Genomic DNA, 24,421 nt, shown 5'->3' on the forward strand with positions numbered 1-24,421 from the left:
AAGCTGCTAGAGCTCTTCTGTAAGAACGTATTGCAGCAGCAAAGCTGTGTTACACATCTGAAGCACTGACTTCCCCTGGTGCTGCTGTAGCTGAGATGGGGAGTAAGAGTCTCAGAGAGGTAAAATCTTAGGTGAAAAGGGGTTTCTGTGTAGGCAGAAAGATGCCTTTGGGAGAAGAAGTACTTGTTGGCTGCTGCATTTTACCCTAAAGGATGTCGTGTTTCCATGCTTGGCCACAGGCTGTCTGCATAACAAATATCTAGAAACTTTCATCAACTGCAGTGATGAAAGGTGTGTATGAAGACACTGGAGTTCTATTCACTGTCAGCTGTGCCTCATAACCATGAACATCCTTGCTGTAACATGGCATGTCCACCCCACAGAGACTCTCAACAAAGAAACATTCCCTTCTCCAAGTTACAAACTCTCACACCCATCTTAAATTCAGGCTTCAACTGGGGACATTTAGGTTAGATCTTAGGCAGAAGTTCTTCCCTATGAGGGTGCTGAGGCGCTGGCACAGGTGCCCAGAGAAGCTGTGGCTGCCCCATCCCTGGCAGTGTTCAAGGCCAGGTTGGACACAGGGGCTTGGAGCAGCTGCTCCAGTGGAAGGGGTCCCTGCCTGTGGGAGGGCTTGGAACTGGGTGATCTTATGGTCCTTTCCAACCCAAACCATTCTATGACACAACAGCCACACTGCAGGGCTCTCTTAAGGTCTCCACAACAATATCATTGCCACTGCTGCACACAACATTGAAGGATGCAAGAGCCTTCTTTTGCTGACCTGCCCTCCCTTTCACAGATAACATGCCTGGCCCATTATTTCCCAACACTTGCTGGGAGCAGAATGGTTAAAACAGCATTTCTGGAGCATTTCTGGCAGCTGCCAGACACCCCCTTATTCCTATTGCAGTGACGCACATCAGCACCTTGCCGCATAGAGTCCAGCTGCCTCCCCTACGCTGGCACCACCAGAGATTCTCCATTGAATCACAATTACTGTAATTATTATTTTGTTACACAGGCAAAATGATCATTTGGGCTGCAAAGTGCCACACACGCCAACAGCACTGTATAAATGAAACAACAGTGCTGCTTTGCATGCAAGGAACACCTTCACGCGAGCATCCCGGGGCCTCCTAAAAGCATTAATTGAGCTTCACCGTGGTCCTGTGAAGGTAAGTTAAGTGTTATAATGAATGATATGGATGTGCTGTTGCTCTTCAGTATGGGGAAATTGAGAGAGCTTGGCTGGGTACGAGAATCCCTGTCCTGGTCATTAAATAACAGGGTATTGTGCTGTGCATCTGTATCAGGGAGGACTGAATTGTGTCTGGTCCCATCATCTCATAGAAAATGAATTTAAAGAAGCCCTGGTTATAAGTTTAAACAACAAACTAAAGCAGTTGAGCCCTGAATAATAAAATCCCCCACTTGCTGCCTCTATTTGTGCAGATCTTGGTACTTAAGGAATTCAGAGCACTTGTGTCAGACTAGTATAAATTCACTCAGGCCATTAAGCTTACAACTCTCCTGCATCTGAAAGTGGGACTGTGCAAGTGGAAGGCTGCAGCCAGCCCTCAGAAGCAGGGACACCATAATTACAGCCCTGTGTTTCTTGGCTCAGGATCCCAAGCAATAGCCCCAACCCACTGATAAGTGCTGGGTCATTCTCTCATTAGCAGGAGTATGTGTTTATTATTCCCTTCTGCATGCTCCCTCACTCTGCCTCTCCCACTCTGTTTGTCTAAATATGAGCCTGGCTAATATCACTTGTTTACAGGATAAATCAGCTGAACAAATCCTGTTATATTTTGGGTCACTGACAATGATGGGGTAATGACATTGAAACAAGGAAAATATGATGTTGTTCCTACTGATCTAATGTCACCCACATGCTCTATCAGCAATGCCAGCTCCAACACTGCAAGAAGGAAACAGAGGTCTCTCGATCTTCTTTTGGTGCTACCATTTAGTGACATCCCTCTCCTGAGTTTCAAGTACTTCTTTAAATATTATAAATATTATTAGAATCCACATCCTAAAGCAGAAAACATTTGGGCTGCAATGTTTACTAGCTCCAAATTGAAGCAACTGGGTGCTGGTGGCACATGGAAGATGTTAAGTCCTATATATTGTGTAATCTGCAGGAGAAAGATGCAAGGAAGGTCTGCATTTCAGCAAGCCACATTCATCCACACACTCACATCAATCTGTGCAACAAAGCAGGGCTGAAGAGAAGGTTGGTTTGTAGGTACATGTGTGCAGGATGCCCAAATCACCAGCTCCATCCTGAATTTGGACATACTCATCTAGCCAGGTCCATGCTGCCTCTGCTAACCCTGTGTTTGGTCCTAAAGCTGTCATGCTACCCTAAGACTGCTCCAGTGCTAACAAAAGGCCTCTCAAGCAAAGTTATAGCAAACTCATATCCCAGACTAGCGTAGTCATGCAGATGCCAGGCTGGGAGTGTCTGGGGCAGAAATGTAGTCAGATGAGATATGGACATATCTCTGGAGGTACAACAGCCTTTGTCATCTCCATCTTCACACCAGCCAGTCTTCACAAGTGGTGTTTCCAACATCTGTATTATCCTACCTGGTGTAATGGGGACCCATGTTTCCATGCAAATTGTATAAATAGAGAAACATGCTTATTTGGGGAGGGGGAATAAACCTCATGTTGTGTGTGCGTTGTAATATAAAACAGAGATGCACATCAGACCATTCCCAGAGGCTAAACATCTTTGCTGATTCCCCAAATACTAAGACAGACCCTGCACTGTTTTTCACCCCAACTTGCATCAAGCAAGTGAGAAAGGGTCTGTGCAGGATTTGAGCCAGAAAGCAGCACTGAATCCAGTGCTGAATAAAACCCCCTCCTCAACAGAATGGTTATTGTACAAACTCCTGCCTCCAGTCCGGAGGTGCTTTAAATAGCATCAGACTCACAAACGGAGCTGGAGTCACTGTGCTTCTGGCTCTTCCAGAATGGCTGGATTTTGCTTGCTGCCTTTAAAAACCCAACTGTTGCACAAGCATTCCCATTGTCATACAGACAACCTCATGGCCAGGCACCACAAGGTCAGCTTTGCAAAGTAGCTGATCTGCTGGCATAGGAAAGAATGCAAGGAGATCATATGGAGCCCTCAAAATATGCAAGGCTGAGCCATGTGCAACCACAGAGCTTAACCACAGAAGAAAACAGCCTGGATTGTTGGCAGGGAAAGCAGCAAAGACCAGTTTCCAGAAACAAAAGTAATGTCCATGTGGCATGAAGCATAAAGCAGTGATGAAGAAGCTGGCACCTTGCTCACCTGCATCAGCAGCAAGTGGGGGACCACCAGGACCTGGGGCTGATGCTATGAGATGCTGAGCAGTTCAGGCAGAGCCAACGTGGTCCAGAGATGGGACTGATGGTGGGGGAGGGAGCTGTGCCTGAAATATCTCAGACACAACAGCAACTCAGCAGCCTTGAGCCCTGCTCTGTCCTCAATGAGCATCTTGTTTGAGCAGGGTCAACCAGACATGAGGAGCCGGCAGAGAACAGCAACTGTGAGTAGGTTTGGCACCCAGCCACTTAAAGGAATAGGGTTTCCTCTTGCTTTATGCTTAAGAGGGAAATAAATGGGTTCAAGAAGGAGGCTGTTTCCAAAGAATGCTTTTTACTTCCCCCCCTCGGACAAACAATGAGGATTTTGGAAGGAGAAGTAGCAGGGTAGGGGTGTGATAAGAAGGTAAGGAATAACCACCAGCATTATTTCTTCATACACACTGATCTGGAAGTACCTTTTCAAGGACAGGCATTTAATACTGAGGAGCATACTTAAAACCTCTAAAGCAATCATCCTCTCCATGCAATTAGACCCTGGTTTACAGCCCTTAAGTGCAGCTTAGGTTGTTGTAGGTGCTTTAAAGTTTATGGTTTTCTCTCCTGCTGAGCCTCCAAAGCCACTTTTTCCACTGCCTGAAGTGCAGAGCACTTTACAGAGGCAGGAAAGTCTCCTTATCCCTGCTGGGTTAAAGCAAAGACTTGGCACATGGGAAAAAGGACCACCACAGAGGGACAAGTGAAGAGGAACCCATGTGGTGCCTGCAAATGAGGTCTCACACCAGGTGAGCATCTGCATACCCACATGAACAACAGTGGGGTTTTGGGGATGTCCAGAGGACTGGGATGCTGCCAGAAGCTATACCCAGACTGAACTATGGATGCTGGATGCACGTATGGGTGCTGGAGAAGTCCTGTTCTGCTCATCCAGTACTGTTCAGCCATAGGAATGTACATCAATGGAAAAGCAAAGGGTCTCTTTCCTGCAACTTCATTACACCCAACTGCCATGTCCCTAGCATGAACACAAGGCATGCTAATCAATGTATTAGTGCTAAGAAGGAAAGGACCTTAAGATCACCCAGTTCCAACCCCTGCCACAGGCAGGGACCCCTTCCACTGGAGCAGCTGCTCCAAGCCCCTGTGTCCAACCTGGCCTTGAACACTGCCAGGGATGGGGCAGCCACAGCTTCTCTGGGCACCTTGTGCCAGTGCCTCAGCACCCTCACAGGGAACAGCTTCTGCCTTATATCTAACCTGAACTTCCCCTGTTTCAGTCTGAACCCATCACCCCTTGTCCTGTCACTACAGCCCCTGATGAAAAGTCCCTCTCCAGCATCCTTGTATGAGGTATGGGAAGGTGCATGGGGCAGATTTGCTAATCACAGAGCTCAGCTGCAGAACCTTTAAGCCAGAGCCCTTGTCCGTATTGCCTCTCCAGTTAAGCCCTCCACCCACCCCAGCTTCCAGTGTCAGCAAGAGGATGCTGTCACCTCTTATCAAAGTTGCTGGGCTCAGCAAGTCCGTCTGACAACACACTCTGCGCACATGCACTCACATTCCCATCCAACACAAACTGATGTGACCAATTATACAAATAGAGATCTGGCAGTAACAAGCCTGTTTGCTCCATCTCTGAGTCTCCAACAGGCATTCCTGAAGCTTGTAATAGAAAATAGAGAAGCCTTTGACAGACTGCACTGCATCTTTTTTTGTTGTTTTGGATCCTGCTTTTGTTTGCATCTTCAGAGGAAGCAGAAGAAAGCACTGCTAAAAGGTGACCAAGGACTGAGCTCAACACACCCTGAGCCCTTTGGGTCAGAAGTATCACTCTGCATAATTTAAAGACATAGAATCATAGGATCATGGAATGGTTTGAATTGGAAAGGACCTTAAGTTCATCCAGCTCCAACCCCTGCCACAGGCAGGGACCCCTTCCACTGGAGCAGCTGCTCCAAGCCCCTTTGTCCAACCTAGCCTTGAACACTGCCAGGGATGGGGCAGCCACAGCTTCTCTGGGCACCCTGTGCCAGCGCCTCAGCACCCTCACAGGGAACTTCTTCCTTATCTCCAACTTAAATCTCCCCTGTTTCAGTTTGAACCCATCTCCCCTTGTCCTATCACTCCAGTCCCTAATGAAGAGTCCCTCTCCAGCATCCTTGTAGCCCCCTTCAGACACTGGAAGCTGCCCTGAGGTCTCCACACAGCTTCTCTCTCCAGGCTGAACAGCCCATGTTGTAGCAAAGCCCACATGTATCAAAAGGCTTGTACATGGTCTTTACAGTAGAGATTAACAAATTGCCACAATTGTGCAAGCACAACTGACATTGACACCAGCAAAGATTTGCTTAGGATGGCTCTCCTGGCAAGCAGTGACACTATGAGGTCTAACGAAACTGATAGCTCATTCCTGGGACTGAGTCATTCCCATGGGAAAGTAGCAGGCTCACATACCAGCCAGGAGAAACGGGCAGGGGCTGTATGTGCAAAATGTCAAAGCAGTATCACATTGACCTACTTCCATGCTTCCCTTTTCCCAAGGGCTAAGCAGAAGTTAACACTCTCTTTCTACCCCAACCTTTCCCTTTTAAGGGAAGATAGTGAGGGAAATGACAGATAGAGATGACAATTCCTGCTTTTTAGTTTGTAAAGTGTTGGGTTGGGTTTTTTTTCCTTAAAATGTCCCTTCTCTCTCTCACCTCCAGCACATGTCCTTCTTTCTAACCAACCTTGGTTTTCCATCCCCTATGCTAGAGAGGAATACAATAGCAAGGATGATATTCATACAATCATAGAATGGTTTGGATGAGAAGCTCATCCAGTTCCAACCCCTGCCACAGACAAGGACCCCTTCCACTGGAGCAGCTGCTCCAAGCCCCTGTGTCCAACCTGGCCTTGAACACTGCCAGGGATGGGGCAGCCACAGCTTCTCTGGGCACCCTGTGCCAGTGCCTCAGCACCCTCACAGGGAAGAACATCCTTATGTTGAATCTAAACCTTCCTTCTTCCAGTTTAAAGCCATTCCCCGTTTCCTATCACTACTTTCTCTTCCAAAAATTGTCCTCTCCAGCTCTTCCTGCAGCAGTTGGGAACACTGGGCACAGTACTAAGATGCAGGACTCTGAGCTGCAATTGCACTGCAAGTTCTATTTTACTGTGCCTTAGCCAGTCATCCTGTAAAACAGGGTAATGCTGCTCCCCATCTGCATATCTCAGAGGTGCTCCGTCACACTTGTGTCTTATTAACACCAATGATATCAAATACAAGCCCTGGGAAGAAGAGCAAAGTCATGAAATAGGCTGTTTATAGGAAAATCTTGGCTACCCCACCACTAACTGTGGCTTTGCCAGGAGTCAAACTGACTGTCTCATACATACACAAAGCCCTTTACCACCTGAGTTAGAAATGGCCCTTCCTAACTGGGTGGTAGGAGCCCATGGATCAGCCCCAATGACCAAGCATGGGATGGGGTGCTCATGCTGCCAAAGCAGAATGTCTGTGCTCCCAAGTGGCATCCAGACATGCCTGGCAGCCATCCATGGAAGGACCAATCAGCAATATATCCTCCATGTTCAGCTACCCCGTGGCTTTGGTACCCCATAACTCCATGGAACACAACACCCCTCCTGTCCTGAGTGACCACCATAACAGATGGAGCCCAAAGCCATGGACTAAATAAACTCTGGACATTTATGGATGTTTTAAAGACATTTTAAAGGGGTTGTCCATAAACTAAGGGAATGGTATCTGTGCATTATATCAAAGGACGGGAAGGGTGTTGGGCATCAATGAGGATCTGAGCATGATGTAAATGCTATGGAATAAGGGGTGGAGATCATGCTAGTTTTGGCTGCAGTAGAGTTAATTTTCTCCACAGTAGCAGGTTGGGGCTGTGTTTTGGGTTTGTGCTGTAGTGTAGATAACACAGGGATGTTTTCTCACTGCTTAGCAGTGCTTGTACACTAGAACAAGGCCTCTGCTCTTCACCTCACCAGTGAGGAGGCTGCGGGTGCACAAGGGATTGGGAGGGGACACAGTCAGGACAGCTGACCCAAAGGTGTCATGTTCAGCATATTAAGTTGGGAGAAAAAGGAGGAAATGGGGCATTTGGAGTGATGGTTTTTGTCTTTCCAAGTCCCCATTACGTGTGATGGAGCCCTGCTTCCCTGGAGATGACTGAACACATCCCTGCTAATGGGAAATGGTGAATCAGTTCCTTGGTTTGCTTTGCTTGTGCACAGCTTTTGCTTTCCCTATTAAACTATCTGTACCTCAACCCACGAGTTTGCTCACTTTTACCTTCCAGTTCTCTCCCTCATCCCACCAGGAAGAGACCAAGCAAGTGGCTACATGAGGCTTGGTTGCCAGCTGGGGTTCAACCACAACAGATGGGCAGGGAGGATACAGGAAAGCAGGTGGGAACAGGAGAGAAGACTCCACTTCAGGAGCAAGTGGATGCTTGTTCCTCAAGGAGGAGATGCAGGACTCTCTAGGCACCAGTATATGCAAAGATGCTTTAGGGAGTTACTGGCTTAGGTTTGCCTTGGAGCATCAGAAGCACAGGAAGCCTTTATAGCCAATTCTCTGTCAGACAATGACTCAGGCCCCAAACATCCACCTTGGCCGCCCTCTGTTAGTGAAGTGTTTGAAAAATATTGCCCAGCTCTTTACACAAGGCCTTTTGTTGGCTGGTCAGCTTCAAAACCACTGCTTTTCACCCCCAGGTGACAGTGCTGCCATGAAAAACAGGAAGAGACTGAATACAGCAATTTAAACAGTCAAACTCCATTTCCTGCCAAAAGGAAAAGAAAACACCAGCAAAAGGCAGGAGCCAACTGATAGCTGGGGACAGACACTTTGATTACCTTGGACAGATATTCAAGCTGTGTATCCAGGAAAAGCTATAGCGATGGAGGTGACACCTTTTCAGTTCGGGGAATGGTGTCTGTTAGGCTGCAGGGCTGCAGGTGATGCTGCAAGGAACACCAAGCTGATGAGGACACCAGGATCTCCCAGAACAGCAGCTCTAGGATGCAACCAGCTCCTAAGCTGAATGCCAGCATCGTGCCCTATCAACATGGAAGTTGTGAATGCTCCATCCTTGACAGTGTTCAAGGACAGGTTAGATGAAGCCTTGGGTGACATGGTTTAGTGTGAGGTGTCCCTGCCCATGGCAGGGGGGTTGGAACTGGATGATCTTAAGGTCCTTTCCAACCCTAACTGTTCTCTGATTCTGTGATTCTATGACACAACATGTTTGGGGATTCATTGCATGACAAAGCTCCAGCAAGGATCTCCATTCCTCTTGCATTTCCCCAGCAGGCTGTGATACCCTTATGTTGCTTTGGGGTCAGTTCCAATACCCTCCTCTTCTTCATCCATGCTTGTATGTTCTACACAGCAGTTCACCTTCTTGCTCCCTGCCTCCATTACTGAGCATCCCAGTAATGCGGTTATCTCTGGGCTTCAGAATGCACCTGTTGTTAATCCTATTCCATAGTAACGTAAATCAACAGATTCCCCCAATGATCCTACACAAAAAGGGCCATTTATATCTCTATCCACCTCCCAAAATACCTCTTTAAGAAATCATAGAATCATAGAACAGTCAGGATTGGAAGGACCTCAAGATCATACAGTTCCAACCCCCTGCCATGGGCAGGGACACTTCACACTAAACCATATCACCCAAAAATCTAGCATGTCTCAACTGTACCAACAGTTAATTACAAAGTTTATTAAATATATTTAAACCATGGCCTTCTTTATTTAACATGAATCATAGAATTTGGGTTGGAAGGAACCTTAAAGTTCATCCAGTTCCAACCCCTGCCATGGGCAAGGACCCCTTCCACTGGAGCAGCTGCTCCAAGCCCCTGTGTCCAACCTGGCCTTGAACACTGCCAGGGATGGGGCAGCCACATCTCCTCTGGGCAACCTGTTTCAATGTGCCTACTTTTCCCTCCAGGATAGCCATTCCTCCTACCCACACCCTGTATGTCCACACAGCCTCAGTCCCTCTCTTCCGTACACTGATGCTCTGCAATGCACCATAAAAGTGGTCACACTTTGGTGACCCACAGAGCTCTTGTTAGATAGCCAGAGGAGATGAAGGTGCTCTCTGTAAGTAGGAATGGTTTCAGTATCAGGAGAGGAGATTTAGATTAGACATGCAGGAAAGCTTCCTAAGCACCCAAGACAGATCATGTAGGGAGAGAGATGAACCTCCTGACATTGCTCCATTGCTTAGAGGTTAAGAAGAGGTGAGACAAACATCTGTCAGCAATGTTACAAGTAGGGCAAAAGGGCAAATCAGATGACCCCATAAGACTCCCTTTTTTTTAATCCAGCCTCTTTTTTTTCTGATTATATGAATTTCTAAGCATTTGGGGTCAAGGGTGCTGTTTAAATATAAGCTATTACCCTGTATTTTCAGCAAGGAAAACCAGAGAGGTATTACCTGGAACTGTTGTTCATCACCTGAGTGAACAGTGCCAATATGCAAATCAACTGCCTAGACATAAAAATCCATGATTTTTTTCCTGATTTATACTGAAGATTAATAGGAAGAAAGCTGCAACACAGGAACAGGGAAGGAATGAACATTGAGGATCCTCTGTTCATCTCTGGACTTTTATACTTCCCATTCTGGAAATTATTCTATCACAGACTGGTTTGGGTTGGAAAGGACCCTAAGATCATCTAGTTCAAGCCCACTGCAACATGCATGTGTGGTTGGCACAAGAGAAGCACAGGCTCATTACAGCTGTGCCTCCATCCTTTACCTTCACATTGGGTTTGCAAACCAGTCTCCAGGACATTCAACCCTGCAGGACACCAGCAGACCCAATGCCTCCTATTGCATGTTGACCATGAGACACTGTGTGTCCAGCCCACCTTGTTTCCAAGTCCTACCTGGCCTCAACTTCCCCAGCTCCCTCTGATCAGAGAAGCTGCAGACTCTGCACTGTACTACTGCAACATTACCCCACATCCCTGTAATTATCTGTGTGCCTATTGCAAGTGAAGAGATCTGTGCTGGTAGTGGTCCTCAAGAGACTTCTCTTGCCCTGAAGTAGCCTTGAATAAGCATTACACCAATGCAGGAACAGAAGCATCCTAACATATGGATCCCTTTGGAGTCACCTATCACCCTATTAGAAAACTATTTGTTACCCAAAGCCAGACCTGACCATGCTTTAAGACGCAAGGACAATTCAGTGAGCCCAGCTCCATAATCCATTGTCCTACAATTAATACCATAAAGAAAGGCTTGAATATGTCTTCTAATAGTGTTTCTGCAATGCTCATTGATGGTTTCTCATATCTCATCTCTACCCATCTGCTCAATATCAGGCACATCATCTCTATCTGTTCACATTCAGCTGCTGTAGGCAGGGCAGCAGAGCTCAAGTTCAGGTCCAGCCTCAATCACAGGCAGGTTAAGCCTCTATTTGCACCAGCAGAGAAATATTTGACATCCACACAAAACCAGGGAAAGTCTCACTGATGGGTTTGTAATTGGTTTTAGAGCTGTCTCAAATACACGTGCTAAGAGGCAGAGCAGCAGTGCTGGTGGGCAGCTGGCAAAGCAGGACATCAGCAAAAGGAGACGAGGCCCTCAGACATACATCCAGGCTCCAAAATACTTCAGCAACCATCAAATATTTTCCAAGCTTAGCAGCTGGACTGTGCAACCCTTACAGCAGCCAAGTCACTAATACCTCTTCCCTCGGGCAGCACAGCTGATCTCAGACAGGCCTTGCCAGCAGCTCTAAGCAGACTCATTTAAAGAGAGGACAGACTACTTAGTTACACTGTTCAGACTCCTGGGTTTTTTCTCTTCAAGGATCTCCAGGCTCTTTTTCCAGCTGGGAAGCATTAGCATCTCTGATTCAGAGTGAAGAAATGCAGTCACAAATATACTCTAAGTGGTTTTCCCACTGTGCCAACCAGGTCCTGGTTCCTGATCCTCTCCCCAGCCTCTGTCCCTTCAAATTCAGGTTGAGGTATCTGTGTTCTTGGGTGGGACTCCCACCAAACAACACAATAGAGCTGTTGACCTTTTTGCTCCTATCTAAAGCCACAGAAGCCAGGTTGCTGGGAGGTTTCAAACCTCCTGATTTGGGAGGTCAGGTAATGCAAAGGTTAGTATGGAGCACAAGCAGAACGGATATGCAAATGAATGGAGAGGCTTAACAGCCCAGGAAAGCAACTCCAATGGGAAGCTCTCAGCTTAAATCTAAAGGCAGCTTTTTGAATGTGCAGAGGCCTTAAGGCTAAACAAAATACTCAAAGCCAGATTTGGGCACAGCCTTTTTCCCTGTGCAATACTCTGTAGGGAGCTTTGCAGGTCTAAGCAGAAAAGATCCCAACTAAAACGAAGGACTTGTCCCTCTGCATGTTTGGTGTGGGAGTATGGGAGCAGTGCAAGGTCAAGCAGTGATGCTGAAAGCACTGGTGTAAAGGGGAATTAGGGCAGAGTAAGGCAGGATCAGCCTCCCTGCAGTTAAATTCCCATGTGTTCCTCTTAGTTTGTCCTTGTCCTGCAAAGAAACAACAGCAGGGATCCCTCAGCAAAGGAAGCTCGAGTACAAAGACAGAGCAATCCCATATCCTTGACTGCCTTGAGATTATGGGGCAGGAAAGCGCTCTGGTGTTTCTCCATATTCCCTTTGCTCAGGCTTGAACTTGCCTCTCACTTGAAAGAGCTAATTAAGGGAGGAAATCAAAGCCCAGAGAAGGGGCTATTACAGCACCAGGGTGCAGTGCTGGCTGTAATGCTGAGTTCTGTGCATGGTATCAAAGCAGGCACAGATTTCTGCAGTGACACTTTAGTGAACCGATGGAATAAGCTAAGGCAATTTCTTCAGACCATTTGTAGGTCAGGTAGACCAGCTTCTTCCCTATCCTGCCCTTAAATCTGGCAGCATTTCATCCTTCATCTGCAGCCAGGCCTTAATGTTTCAGTGCAGAGGCAACACAGAGCTGGCTGGGAACAGGAAGATGAGGGACTTTGATTGTTAATGACAAATGCTTCCTAGTACTAGAATAAGGCCCTGGGGCTTCACGAAGCTCCCTGAATGTTCCTGCTCCAACTTCAACCCAGGGAAGGAAACTTACACCCATAGACACAGAAACCAGTGCAAACCATTGACATTATCAAGGTCCTGTTTTGGTTTAGGTTTGAGTCAAGGCTGCACAAGGAAATGGAATTTCACCCCAAAGAATTGCACAGCAAAGTAACCACAATAGGCAGATTCCAACAAAAGATTTCAAGACCCCTTGGTTTAGCTCATCAGCAGTCATAGCATGCCTGGGCAGGTCAGAAAGTGATACAGTGATACCCTTCTCAGCTCATCCATGAGCAAACTGAGGCATGAACTGGTTAAAATAGGTGATGTGATGATGTGAGGCAGAGCCAGGACTGGGATGAGGCAGTTTGAGCTCCTAGTCCCTGCTCTAATCGTTAAGCCATGCTCTGTGAGCACAGGAGGAGGTTAAGGTTGGGTGCTTAGGGGCTTCACTTACCGCACTGCTACAGGGAATGTCCTTGACTTTGAGCCAGGCCAGATCTAACGTCCCCTCTCCCCTGTAGCAGGACTGCAATCTGTCCTTGATGCGGTCATTGATCTTCTTCAGGACAAAGATGCAAAGAGCAGACTCATCCAAAGACTTCATCTTCCTTTTCTGCCCCTTGGAGAAGACTGTGAAGAGGATATCATCCTCAGGACCAACATCCAAAGACCTTGCTAAGATAGCTCCAGCCTTAGACAAGTAGGCTGCTTGGAGCAACCGGTACTCCACTCCGTTCTTCTCACAGCCAATGGGCACCTCAACATAGGAGTTAAAAGCTGTGTCCTCCTTACAAAGCCGAACCAGCTTGGAGGTATAAACCTGCTCTTTCGTGGTGGAGCCCGGTGGTGAGATCATCTCAGGCTGTAGAGTCAGGAAATAGACAAAGTTACCGCTGCTAAAGCCATAGATGTAGTAGATATCAAAGTCAGGGATGATGGTGAAGGTGTCTGAGGGGATTTTGATCATAGAGGCCACAAACTCATCATGAAAGACATATGCAAACATCCCATCTGCCTCGGAGTTCTTGGTGAGCTTCCTGCTGGAAATAGTGGGGAAATACTCAGGTTTGCCATCCACGGCAGTGGCGATGAACAACTTGTCATCCATGTTGCTGTAAGAAACAATGACTCCAAAAACAGAGCCACTCTCATTGACCCCAGAGAGGTAATGCTCCTTCTTGTGGAAGGGCTCTCCCAGCTTGAAGAGGTCATCCAGCCTCAAAAGCTTGCAGATGCCCTGGTAAAGACTCCCACAGGCTATCAATCGATTCTCCTTGTAGTCTATGAGGAGCATTTTGTTGATGTTGTTCGTGGGTGTCAAGGGTTCGTTGCAAGTTTGGACTATCCTGGGGGGATAACACTTGGGATTATCATCATCAGGACCAGTCTGGTGGGTCACCAAGACCTTCAGGTCACTGGAGAGCTTGTAGATCCTGTTGACAGCTCCCAAGTAAATGTGCCCAGTTCTTTCATCAACCACCAAATGGTTGAAGTTTCCCTCTGCTTGGTCTGCAGTAAAGGTGATGAAGGGCCTCTTTGGATGGAGTGGTTGTTGCCTACCAAGAGGCGACACTGTGGTGGATAGCAGGAGGTGAGAAACCAGGCAAGTCCATTTCCACATGGCCGGTGACATGATTACAAATGTTTGTATTCCCAAGAGAAGGAGGATTAAAAGCTGTACAAGTCTTCAAAACACCAATTCCCTGGCAGATTTTGTCCTACAAGCAAAGACAAAAGAAAACAAAAGTACATTACTATGGAGTATTCCTTCCTCCTCCCTCCTTCACAACCATGCCATCATCAGAGCCTATTTAATTGCTAATCCTCCCTTTCTGGTCTCTGAGCTCTCTACTTAAAACCAGCACAAAGGGAGCCCTCCTGAAACAAAAGATGCTGGTGGAAAGAGCAGAAATCACACAGCAGAGTAATAAATTGGCACCTTTTTACTCTCTGTTACACACACACACCCGTGCTCCATGGTGCAGCCCAAAAAGTCACTGGAAGCCAGAGCAGTGCAAAAGGCATCAAGTACTATTGCTGTTTGCACTGCCAACTGTGTATTTGTTATCGAAGGAGACAGGGCTGGACAAGGATTATTATCCTGCTCTATTGGAGGAGGGACTGAAGCCTACATAAGGTCAGGGACCTGCCTAAAGTGACAGGTCCAGATGGATGCTGAGCTCTTTTGTTGCCCTTGAAGTCTGCCAGGAAGAAGCCAGCTCTGGTCTGACATTACCATCCTTTCTATTCAGGAGACCTCAGTCCAGAATGGGCCTGTTTGATCAAGCTCTCTGTGGCTTCCAGATCAAAGCTGCCTCATGTTAGTCCAGCCTGGAGTACAGACAGAGGGGTTGTAGTGTGCCAGCCTTTACAGCAATGTCTACAAAGGGCATGCAGCCAAGCATGGAGCAAACTGAGCACCAGGTCTCCACTCTCCCATGGGTTCTCATCACCAGACTGCTCTCCACCCACAGCACAGCCAAGGAAACAGCATCTAAAAGAGAGAACCAGTTTCCCTGAGCATAGCAGATGAATGAGGAGAAAGGGGCTGCCTAACTATTAGCAATAATAAAGTCTAAAGGACCATGAACCGGAAAGATCCATGACACAGGGACCAATGTGGTGGCTTTCCAAAGAGAAGCTGGTGGGAGCAGTATGGGTACAAACATCTTCCATAATCACCAAGCACCATCCTTGCACCATGGCAATGCATCTTCTTACTCAATACATCCATCTGCTCCCTGTTCCTTCACTTTTTCATGTCTGCTTCTGTACCAAGAACAACTTTAGCCCTTTATGGCCCCACCAAGCATGTGAGAGATGGAGTCCTGCCAGCTCAGCTCTCACAAGCCAAGTTCCTCGATGACTGCACAACCCTTGCTATGTGGCCAGGCTGAAGCACACAGATCTTTCCCCCTTTCATCCCTCTTTAACATCCAGATCAGAATCTCACAAGACTGTTCTTGTTTTCTAAAGGACACAAACCAGCCCCCAGCTCTGCTCCTGCAGGCCAGTGTCCCATCACTCACAGAGGGGCTTTTCTGAAATCAAGGGTGTAAATAGCTGAGTAAAAGCGATGTCAGCCAGCCCCACACATATAGAAGGCAAGGAAGAAATGACTGTTTGCAGATCCCAGCAGGGAGGAAGCAGTGCCAGTGACACAGGTCTGGATTTCAGCCTTTTCAAATCTGTGCAACTCTGCTAACGGCAATGAAATAATAAAGAGAATAAATCCCATCTTCTTTTGACCGGTAGACTGATTAGATCTAACAGTAGAAAGGATAAATCTGAGATTGTAGAGCATCCCCCACTTTCCTGCCACCCAAAACCTTCCCAGGTTCTCCCAGTAGCCATCATTTCAAAGCTGTTGTATGACCACCTCCCACTTGCCCTCCCTACAGCAGCAGCTGCAGGCAATGGGTAGATGACGGACAAAGGTCATTCCACGTTTACTTTAGGTGTGTTTACCCTGCTCTGCTTTGCCTTCCTGGTCAAGCAAATATTTAATAAAATGAAGCTTAGACTACAGAGTTTGCAAGACTGTCTCATGAACACGAGAGGATTCGCTCTGCAGGGATGTGCAGGCTGGTCACGTAGGCTTTTAATAACCTTTATGATGATAGATAGAGCGGCGATGGGATGAGCTCTCCCCACACAACCATTCTTCTTTCAAAAGAGGCTATCCTTGAGAGAGCAGCAGAAGAGGGGAAGCTGTCCCTGTTTGAGTCCTGTGTTCAGAAACATCACGTGGCAACACTGAACACTGGCTCCTGTCACTTCTGAGTTATGATCCATGTTTCTAACAGACATGGGTTTGATCAGGAACTAGACAGATCTAGGAAGGAATTATTCTTTTCAAGTACTAAAAGGATCTCTATTTTGCCCCTATATTCTACTGTATTTCGCTCTTCTTAGTCCTGCAGAGTCAGCACAGCTGCAGGACAGGGAAATGGGAACTGACATGACCCAGAGACTGAAGAAGTAATGAACAACCCCTCTTCTGCAATAGGAGCCATCTGCCCAAAGGTCATCATAACACCCAAGAGTCGAGTTGTGACAACAGGAGGAAACATCCCTATTAAAATAAGTGTCCAACACAACATGTGAGAAGGTACATTCCAGACATGAAAGCTCCAGGAAGGCTGCATGAGGAGTCCCTTTCACAGCAGACAAAGGGGTTTCAAAGAGAGTGAACCTCATGGGGGAGGATGCTCACCTGCAGAGGAAAGAGCATCAACAATCTGACAGCACCAATAGCCACTGAGCAAGTGCAGGAGCATCCCTGTGGGACAAAGCAGGGAGAGCAGGAGCCTGAGGCTATTTTGCCATCTTCCACCAGCCATCTGAGTGACCCTAGGAGCAGGATTTTCTCTCTGTGAACTGCTGGCACTCACTCCTCTCCCATCTGCTCATGTTGTTTGCCCTGCACCCTCTGGAGTGCAGCCTTCACTTGTCCTGCTGTCCCAACCAGTTCTTGAGCCTTTAAGGGCTGTAATTTATAATGTGGCTGCTATTATTTATTAACAAATAACAGCAGAGGGCAAAGCCAAGGAGGACTGGTCATTGAGCTTGCAGAACAGAGCACAGTTTGTACTACCTCTTAGAGGATGCACCAAGGAGAAGGGGGCTATGCATGTCTTTTTATGACCCATGTTTGGATAGCAGAAGCCACAGCAGCTGGGAAGACAAATAATGCAGTGCCATAGATATACCCTGTCTTTAAGGCTGCTTGGTCTAAGAGAGAATGATTATATTATATGAAGAAAAAAGCAAATAACAAAGGCCACAGTGAGGTCTGGGCTTCAGCTCTAAGCTGGGTATTGCCAAAATAAGCTCAAACTGCCTTCCCACAATAGCCAGGCTTGCTCTCCTTTCCCTTTCCAGGGAAATGGCCAGCACTAATGCCATGACCCACTGTGTAGGGCTCCTGTGTGAGACCAAACTGTCCCTCTACATGGCTCCTGCCACAACAGCCTCTGCACCAGCACATTTAAGGTCCCTAAGAAGGTCACACAGCCTCTATAGTCAGAGATCTGCAATGAAAGGGCTTTTGGTAGAAAGCAGCCCTGCTTTTCCTCCCTCTGTTATGAACACCTTGTCCTCCATTCACCCTCCACAGGCAGTGGTAGTACAGAGGGGATGCCACAGGCCATAACAGTACAAAGCTACCAAATAACACATTCACCTTTATATTCACAGTTTGGTTTAAGGACTGGTCTCCACCTAAAGAGCAGCAAGTTACGGTGTGGTCACTTTTTTGCTGTTATTGACAACTTCCACCAAGGGTTAGAGCACTGAGATAAAGGATGCAACTTGGTTCTGCTAAGGGCTCTCTAGGGCATGATCCCAAGACTCTATAACATGCAACACTATGATAAATAGATGCAGCCCTGGACAAGAAAAGTTTGGATGTAAGAAAGCCTCAGAGGAAGAAACTTTCGTAACTCCTTTTAACTCATTGGTGGCTGTTATTGGATGGGAGAGTTAGGGAATGCTGAATACACACTTACAATACAGCATGTTTCAAGGGGACAAAGTCAAGAAGGATGCCCTATGGCTGAGGAAGTAGGAATAAATCGGGCATAAAAAGGACACAAAAGACTGGTCTGTCAATTGAGATGGAGGGACGGACTTAGGAGGAAGTGTATAGGGAACTGGGAAAGAGGGATCTGGGGCATTCAGTTTTGATTGACAATATCATGAAAGCCATGGTCATGCTCCTGGCACAAAACCATCCCCCTACAATGACAGCTCCTGAAAGGAACGTGTGACTGGGTGAACATGGGAGATGACAGCATCTCCCCATTTGGCATACACACACACAACCCTCCTGCCATCAAAGGTGGCAGACAGAATCACATCACCATATCCCCTGCCACAAACACTGCAAGGTCAGTGGCAAGAGGAATCACACATGAGAATGAGACTGCAAAAAGCCATTGAAACAAACCCGCTCTGGGTCCAGCTTCAGCCAAGGACTCAGAGCAAAAGTACACATTAACATCTAGAACAAGATCAAAACGTGCTGAAAAACAGCACTGGGGAGGGAGAAAACCCACCACATCCTCCTGCACAGTCGGTCTGACCATGGTAGGATGGGTTTGGTGACTTCTCCACCAGGTAATACATAGCTAGGAGGAAGGCTGGGTGGGTAATGAAGCCCAGCATTAATCAGACAGCACGCTCCTCTGTTTACTTCTGCTCCACTCAGGCACAGCTATTCATTTCCCAGGATGCGGGAGGCCGTGCAGGGATGCTGACAAGGCAGACGCCCAGCGACGGAGCCAGCACAGAGCAATTCAGCACCAAGTGCAGCTACACAATCCCTTTAATCTCAGCTAAAGAGGGTTTTTTTCCCCAGCTTCCTTTAATAAACCCTGATTACCATGGATAGAAGCTTTTCTTTAGGAGCCAACACTGGGAGAAATCTCATGCAGAGACATTGTCAACAGCTCCCCCAACAAAGCCCAGCTTCTAACTTCAGCTAAATCCTTTCTCCCTGAACTTATAACCTGGCCAGTGCCTGATGGAGACTGAAGGCAAGTCTCTCTTTGAGGGCATCCTAGGCCAGAGCATCTTTTCTTCAGAGCTCACAGTGATGAACAGATCTCAGTGCAAGCTGCAGCTTGTCCCAGAAATAAAGAGATTAACTTCAGGAGTGGTTTGTTTGCAAGGCACTTAAGCTAAGGCATGGCCCTCCTTCATCACACACATCATTCTACTCAGGCAGTCAGATGGTGTCCATTGCCCTGTTACCTGTGCATCTGCCAGAAGCGTATTAAATGATGGGATTAAGGCATACCATGAATGAGATTTTCTTCCCTTTTTTCCCTTATTCCCCCATGTGATAAAACTGCATGTGGATGGGGTTTCTGCCTGCATTTCAGACTTGGTTTCCTATCAGCAAAAGCAGGTCAGAGCCGTGCTCCTTTGTTCTTGGAAGGGAAAGCAGAGAGGTTTTCAATGATTTCTCAGCTCCTCCAGGTATTTGCTATGTGGAGACTCAAATGAAAGAACACAAATATTAGTGTCAAGAATGGAGTTTTGAGGTCATGGAAATAACCTACAAATACTGAATCCAGGGTTAAATTCTCTTTTCTGGAGCAGTCTCCATGGCTCAGTGCCACCCTCCACAACACAGGCTGCAGTATTTCCCAGTCTTCTGAAAGTATCCTGAGGATATCTCTGTTAAAATTACTCCTTATCACAGTAACTGGGGAAATATAACCCCCCAGACAAACAGACCATTGTAGCAAGAGCACATAGGGTTGTTGATTTTAAGCAAACCATGCCACAACAGTGCCTGAATTGGTTGATCCTACTTAGATGAAGGTGTATACGAGACCATAGATTCATAGAATAGTCAGGGCTGGAAAGGACCTTAAGATCATCACGTTCCAACTCCCTGCCATAGGCAGGGATGCCTCACATTAAACCATGCCACCCAAGGCTCTGTCCAACCTGGCCTTGAACACTGCCAGGGATGGAGCATTCACAACTTCCTTTGGCACGCCTCATCAACTTCTGCCTTATCTCCAACCTGAACTTCCCCTGTTTCAGTTTGAACCCATCACCCCTTGTCCTATCTCTATAGTCCCTAATGAAGAGCCCCTCTCCAGCATCCTTGTAGCCCCCTTCAGACACTGGAAGCTGCTCTGAGGTCTCCACTCAGCTTCTCTCCTCCAGGCTCAACAGCCCCAACTTCCTTAGCCTAAAGCACTGAGAACAGCAAAGAATCAGCAAAGCCAGACTGTCAGGTTGACTTCTATTTCAGTCTCATTCTCGTCCCCAGCAAAGCCATTGTGTGCTCCTGGGACTCTGCTCTCCCCACTATAAAGGGTTTCCTTACTGTATTTCGCTGATGGGCAGCTCATGGGGTTGGCAGTTCCAAGCTGGCCAGGAGATTTAAATGGTACAGAATATCCCCTTGGACAGTTCAGATCCTGGCTCTGTCCCATCCAAAGTTCTTGTGTCCTCCAACCTACACTCAGGCAAGGCATGAAGAGGTGATAAGTCCTTGACTTAGTACCAATACTACTTAGCAACAACTAAATACATCAGTGCGTTATCAACATTATTCTCATACTAAATCCAAACCACAGCACTGCATCAGCTATTAGGAAGGAAATTAACTCTATCCCAGCCTTAACCAGGACAGCATTCCACAGGCAAGGAGACTCTGATCAGCTCTAGACACAAAGAGGAACAAACACATCCTCTGCCCCTAAAGGAATGATGAATATTGAAAAGGAAAGGAACTGGGTTTCATCCCAGCAGGTGCCCCAGCTTGTGTATCATTTATAGCATTTTAGGACAGCCTGGAGGAAAAATGGTGGTTCCTTCCTTAGAAGTCAAGCTTATGCTTGCAAATTTCCTCATTCCGAAATGAGGTCTTTACATCTTCTTGACCTGGTTCAGATGGGAGCCCTAAAACACCATTTTGATTCCCAAACAGCAAGAAAGGGGCTCTGACCCCAGCTTTCTCTGTGAGTCAGCAGGCAGCTATTTTCTTGTTGGCTGAGGCTGTACAGCACAGTTTATGTTGCATTGGATGCCAGTGGGTGGATGTTTCCCCCTGCTCTGCAGTCTTGGGAAGATCTGTGAGATACGAGTCCTCTCTCTCTGGCTGAAGTCTTGCAATTAGCACTGTATAAATCCACAAAGAGCCAAATCTCATAAGACACAGACTATACTTCAGCTGTCTCCTGAAAGCCTGGCAGGGAGAAAAACTCCGTATTCACAGTGACTTTGTGATCACTGGCTATTTCATTCCCAAGATCTATGCCACCAAGGATAAAACATGGACTTGTAGGAATTAGAAGCACTCAAAACCTTGATCTACTTGTTTTTGGAGCACTAAGATATATATTTGGAGGTGGGGAAACCACTTGCAAAGAAGCCAGGAGAGAATCCTCAGTCTTCAAAGTCTGAGATTTCGCTACATATTCAAAAGGCAGCTCAGCAGAGCAGACTGAGCAACACAGGGTAAAAGCAACTGGAGTGGGGAAACAAGAGGTGATACCAAGATGGGGAATAATGTTTGGAAATCATAGAATCCAAGAATGATTTGTGTTGGAAGGGACCTTAAAGCTCCTTCAGCTCCAACCCCTGCCACAGGCAGGGACCCCTTCCACTGGAGCAGCTGCTCCAAGCCCCTGTGTCCAACCTGGCCTTGAGCACTGCCAGGGATGGGGCAGCCACAGCTTCTCTGGGCACCCTGTGCCAGCGCCTCAGCACCCTCACAGGGAACAGCTTCTGCCTCAGAGCTCAGCTCAGTCTCCCCTCTCTTGGGCAGGTTCAAGCCATTCCCCTTGGCCTGTCCCTACAGGCCCTTGTCCCAAGCCCCTCTCCAGCTTTCCTGCAGCCCCTTTAGGCACTGGAGCTGCTCTCAGGTCTCCCCAGAGCACAGCAGAGGGGCAGGATCCCCTCCCTGAGCTGCTACTCACGCTCTGGGGGTGCAGCCCAGCACATGGGGGGTTCTGGGCTCAAGAAAACACTGAAGCCAGGTCATGGAGAGCTTCTCATCAAGCACTACCTCCAATAATAAAGCTTCAGAGGGATGCAGAGCCAGTGGATTTGCTACACAGGATAAAGCTACCTGCAAAGCAGACGAGCTTCTGTTACCAGTGACAAGTACTTGATGGTTCAGAGAGTATGGGAAGCTATCCCAGATTAAGTGTACAACTGGTCAGCCCAGTGCAATGAAAGCAGAGCACAGCCATGCACTCACAAAGATCCAGGATCCTAGAGAGCAAGGACTATCAATCCTGCAAGTACACCAAACCTTACAGCTGGAAGCAGGCTGAACACACAGCAGGAGCAGGAACATAAAGATAATGCTGTTATACTATATTACTGGGAGGAAAGAGTCAGGTAGAGGTGTGATGATTTCTCTTCAGTGATACAAGGTTTGCAGCAGAGGCGAGAACAGAGTCTTCCTTTATGCTTTATTCAGCATAAAATCTCCTTTCATTAATGGCAGGTATCCAACCACTTTGGAGCAGCAACCACTAGCTATGGATGGGGCCAGTGAAAAGACCTGACACAGCAAATCCTTCATCTTCAGCTCCCACATGAGTGGCTGAAGAGAACAGATGAGCACATACAGGCCCATAGAACAGGAGTGACTGGAGCATCTCAGATCTTAGCCAGGTCTTGAGTCCAACACATACGCAGGGTGCCCAGAGAAGCTGTGGCTGCCCCATCCCTGGCAGTGCTCAAGGCCAGGTTGGACACAGGGGCTTGGAGCAGCTGCTCCAGTGGAAGGGGTCCCTGCCCATGGCAGGGGTTGGAACTGGAGGAGCTTTAAGGTCCTTTCCAACTCAGACCATTCTATGTTTCTATACCACCTGATCCAAAAGGCAGCTGAAGGGACAGGACACCCATGCTTGCACTAGTACAGACACCCAGCTGAGACACAAATTCAAGCCCAGCAGCAGCAAAAGGAACTCTACTCATGATGCAGATAGCTGTAATGAGGCAGTGTGGCCACAGCTCTGATAAGCAGCAGCTTTACAAGTATTTTGTGGAGGTGGAAGCAGTCTGGCACCTATCCTACCACAATACCATGATGTTCTCCAACCGCAGTCCCATGATATTCTCCCACCACAGTCCCATGATGTTCCATTTTGCAGATGACACGGGAAGACCACAAGTACTTTCAGCAGAGAATTAGCAGCAAAACTCAATCTCCTCTTAAAAAAACAAGTAAAATAAATTAAGTATTCTTAACTTGCTATAAATTTTCTCTTCCAGTGACTTTGTCCACTGCCAACACATACAAAAGCCAATGGGAAGTTATTCTTAGAGCCCTGCCTGGCTATTGCTGCAGGATAACCAGCTCAAATCCCTGCTTGAGAGTCTCAAGATACTGCTGAGCTAGACAGGATACTTAATGGCCAGGATCAGATACAGACAAGAGACGGCATTGTGCTAATATGGGTGAAAAGATAATCACATGCTATGTTTGTTAACAAGAAGATTAGAAGAGAGCTGATGTTGTATACACACACCGAGACTGTATTTGCAAGGAGATACACAAATCTATCCTGTACAGCATACAGACACATTTAGTTTTGCACAGAATTATGCAATTCCTGTGCTCCTGGTGCAGGCTAGTGTGTGCATGCATAATTACACCCAGCATTAACAGCAACACCTCTAGCTCAGGTAGACTGACATGTTCTGTGCTGAGATTCGAGTTTAAGAACCTCATTACTTTGACAGACCTGAACGACTCAGGGGACAACTTCCTCAGGTCGGTGTGTGCCTCGGGCTAACAGAGAGTTGTATTCACAATGGTTTGGGCAATTCTGAGAAGGTTTTTTGCAAGTTATTGATTTTAATTTTTGTATTTATTGAATTTATTTTTATGTGTTTGACCTTAGGTAGATTTTTTTATGTTGTCTTACTAAAAGCTTCATGATTTTGAGCAAGGAGTAAAATTGGGAAGGTTCTCAGCTGTTACATAAGGATCTTCTGGTCATGCCTCAAACCTGGTATAAATTTGACCAAGTTACAATATCTCATAACACATATAGAATCATAGACTAGTTTGGATTGGAAAGGATCTGGTTAAGATCATCTAATTCCAACCATCTGCCATGGGCAGGGATACCTTGCATTAGATCATGTCACCCAAGTCCAACTTGGTCTTGAACACTGCCAGGGATGGAGCATTTACCACTTCTTTGGGCAACCCATCCCAGCACCTCAGCACCCTCAAAGTAAAGAACTTCTTCCTTCTGTCTAACCTGAACTTGCCCTGTTTCAGTTTGAACCCATCACTCCTTGTCCTATCACTCCAGTCCCTGATGTAGAGTCCTTTTCCAGCATCCTTGTAGGCTCCCTTCAGACACTGGAAGCTGCTCTGAAGTGTAAAGGAGGAGTAAGACACTCTCAACATCAGCAATGAAGGGACTAAGGAAGTTTTCCCCATGCTTATTCTTTGTGCCAGCTGGAGACTGTTGTGCTGCTAAGAAGAAAACTCTTCTGTGGTCCCTGATGGGTTTAC

The 24,421-nt window shown here is 47.1% G+C and overlaps 1 protein-coding gene across 1 annotated transcript in view; it reads right to left on the reverse strand.

Moving 5' to 3' along the window:
• PLXNA4 (plexin A4) overlaps positions 1–14,041 on the reverse strand; it is a 435,244-nt gene extending 421,203 nt beyond the window's left edge. The window contains exon 1 of the mRNA XM_034063149.1: positions 12,863–14,041. Coding sequence (XP_033919040.1) covers positions 12,863–14,041 — 1,179 coding nt within the window. The remainder of the gene's footprint in view (positions 1–12,862) is intronic.
• Between the last annotated feature and the right edge of the window lie 10,380 nt (positions 14,042–24,421).

The sequence above is a fragment of the Melopsittacus undulatus genome, chromosome 5 (genome assembly GCF_012275295.1).
Source record: "Melopsittacus undulatus isolate bMelUnd1 chromosome 5, bMelUnd1.mat.Z, whole genome shotgun sequence".
NCBI classification, from domain to species: domain Eukaryota; kingdom Metazoa; phylum Chordata; class Aves; order Psittaciformes; family Psittaculidae; genus Melopsittacus; species Melopsittacus undulatus.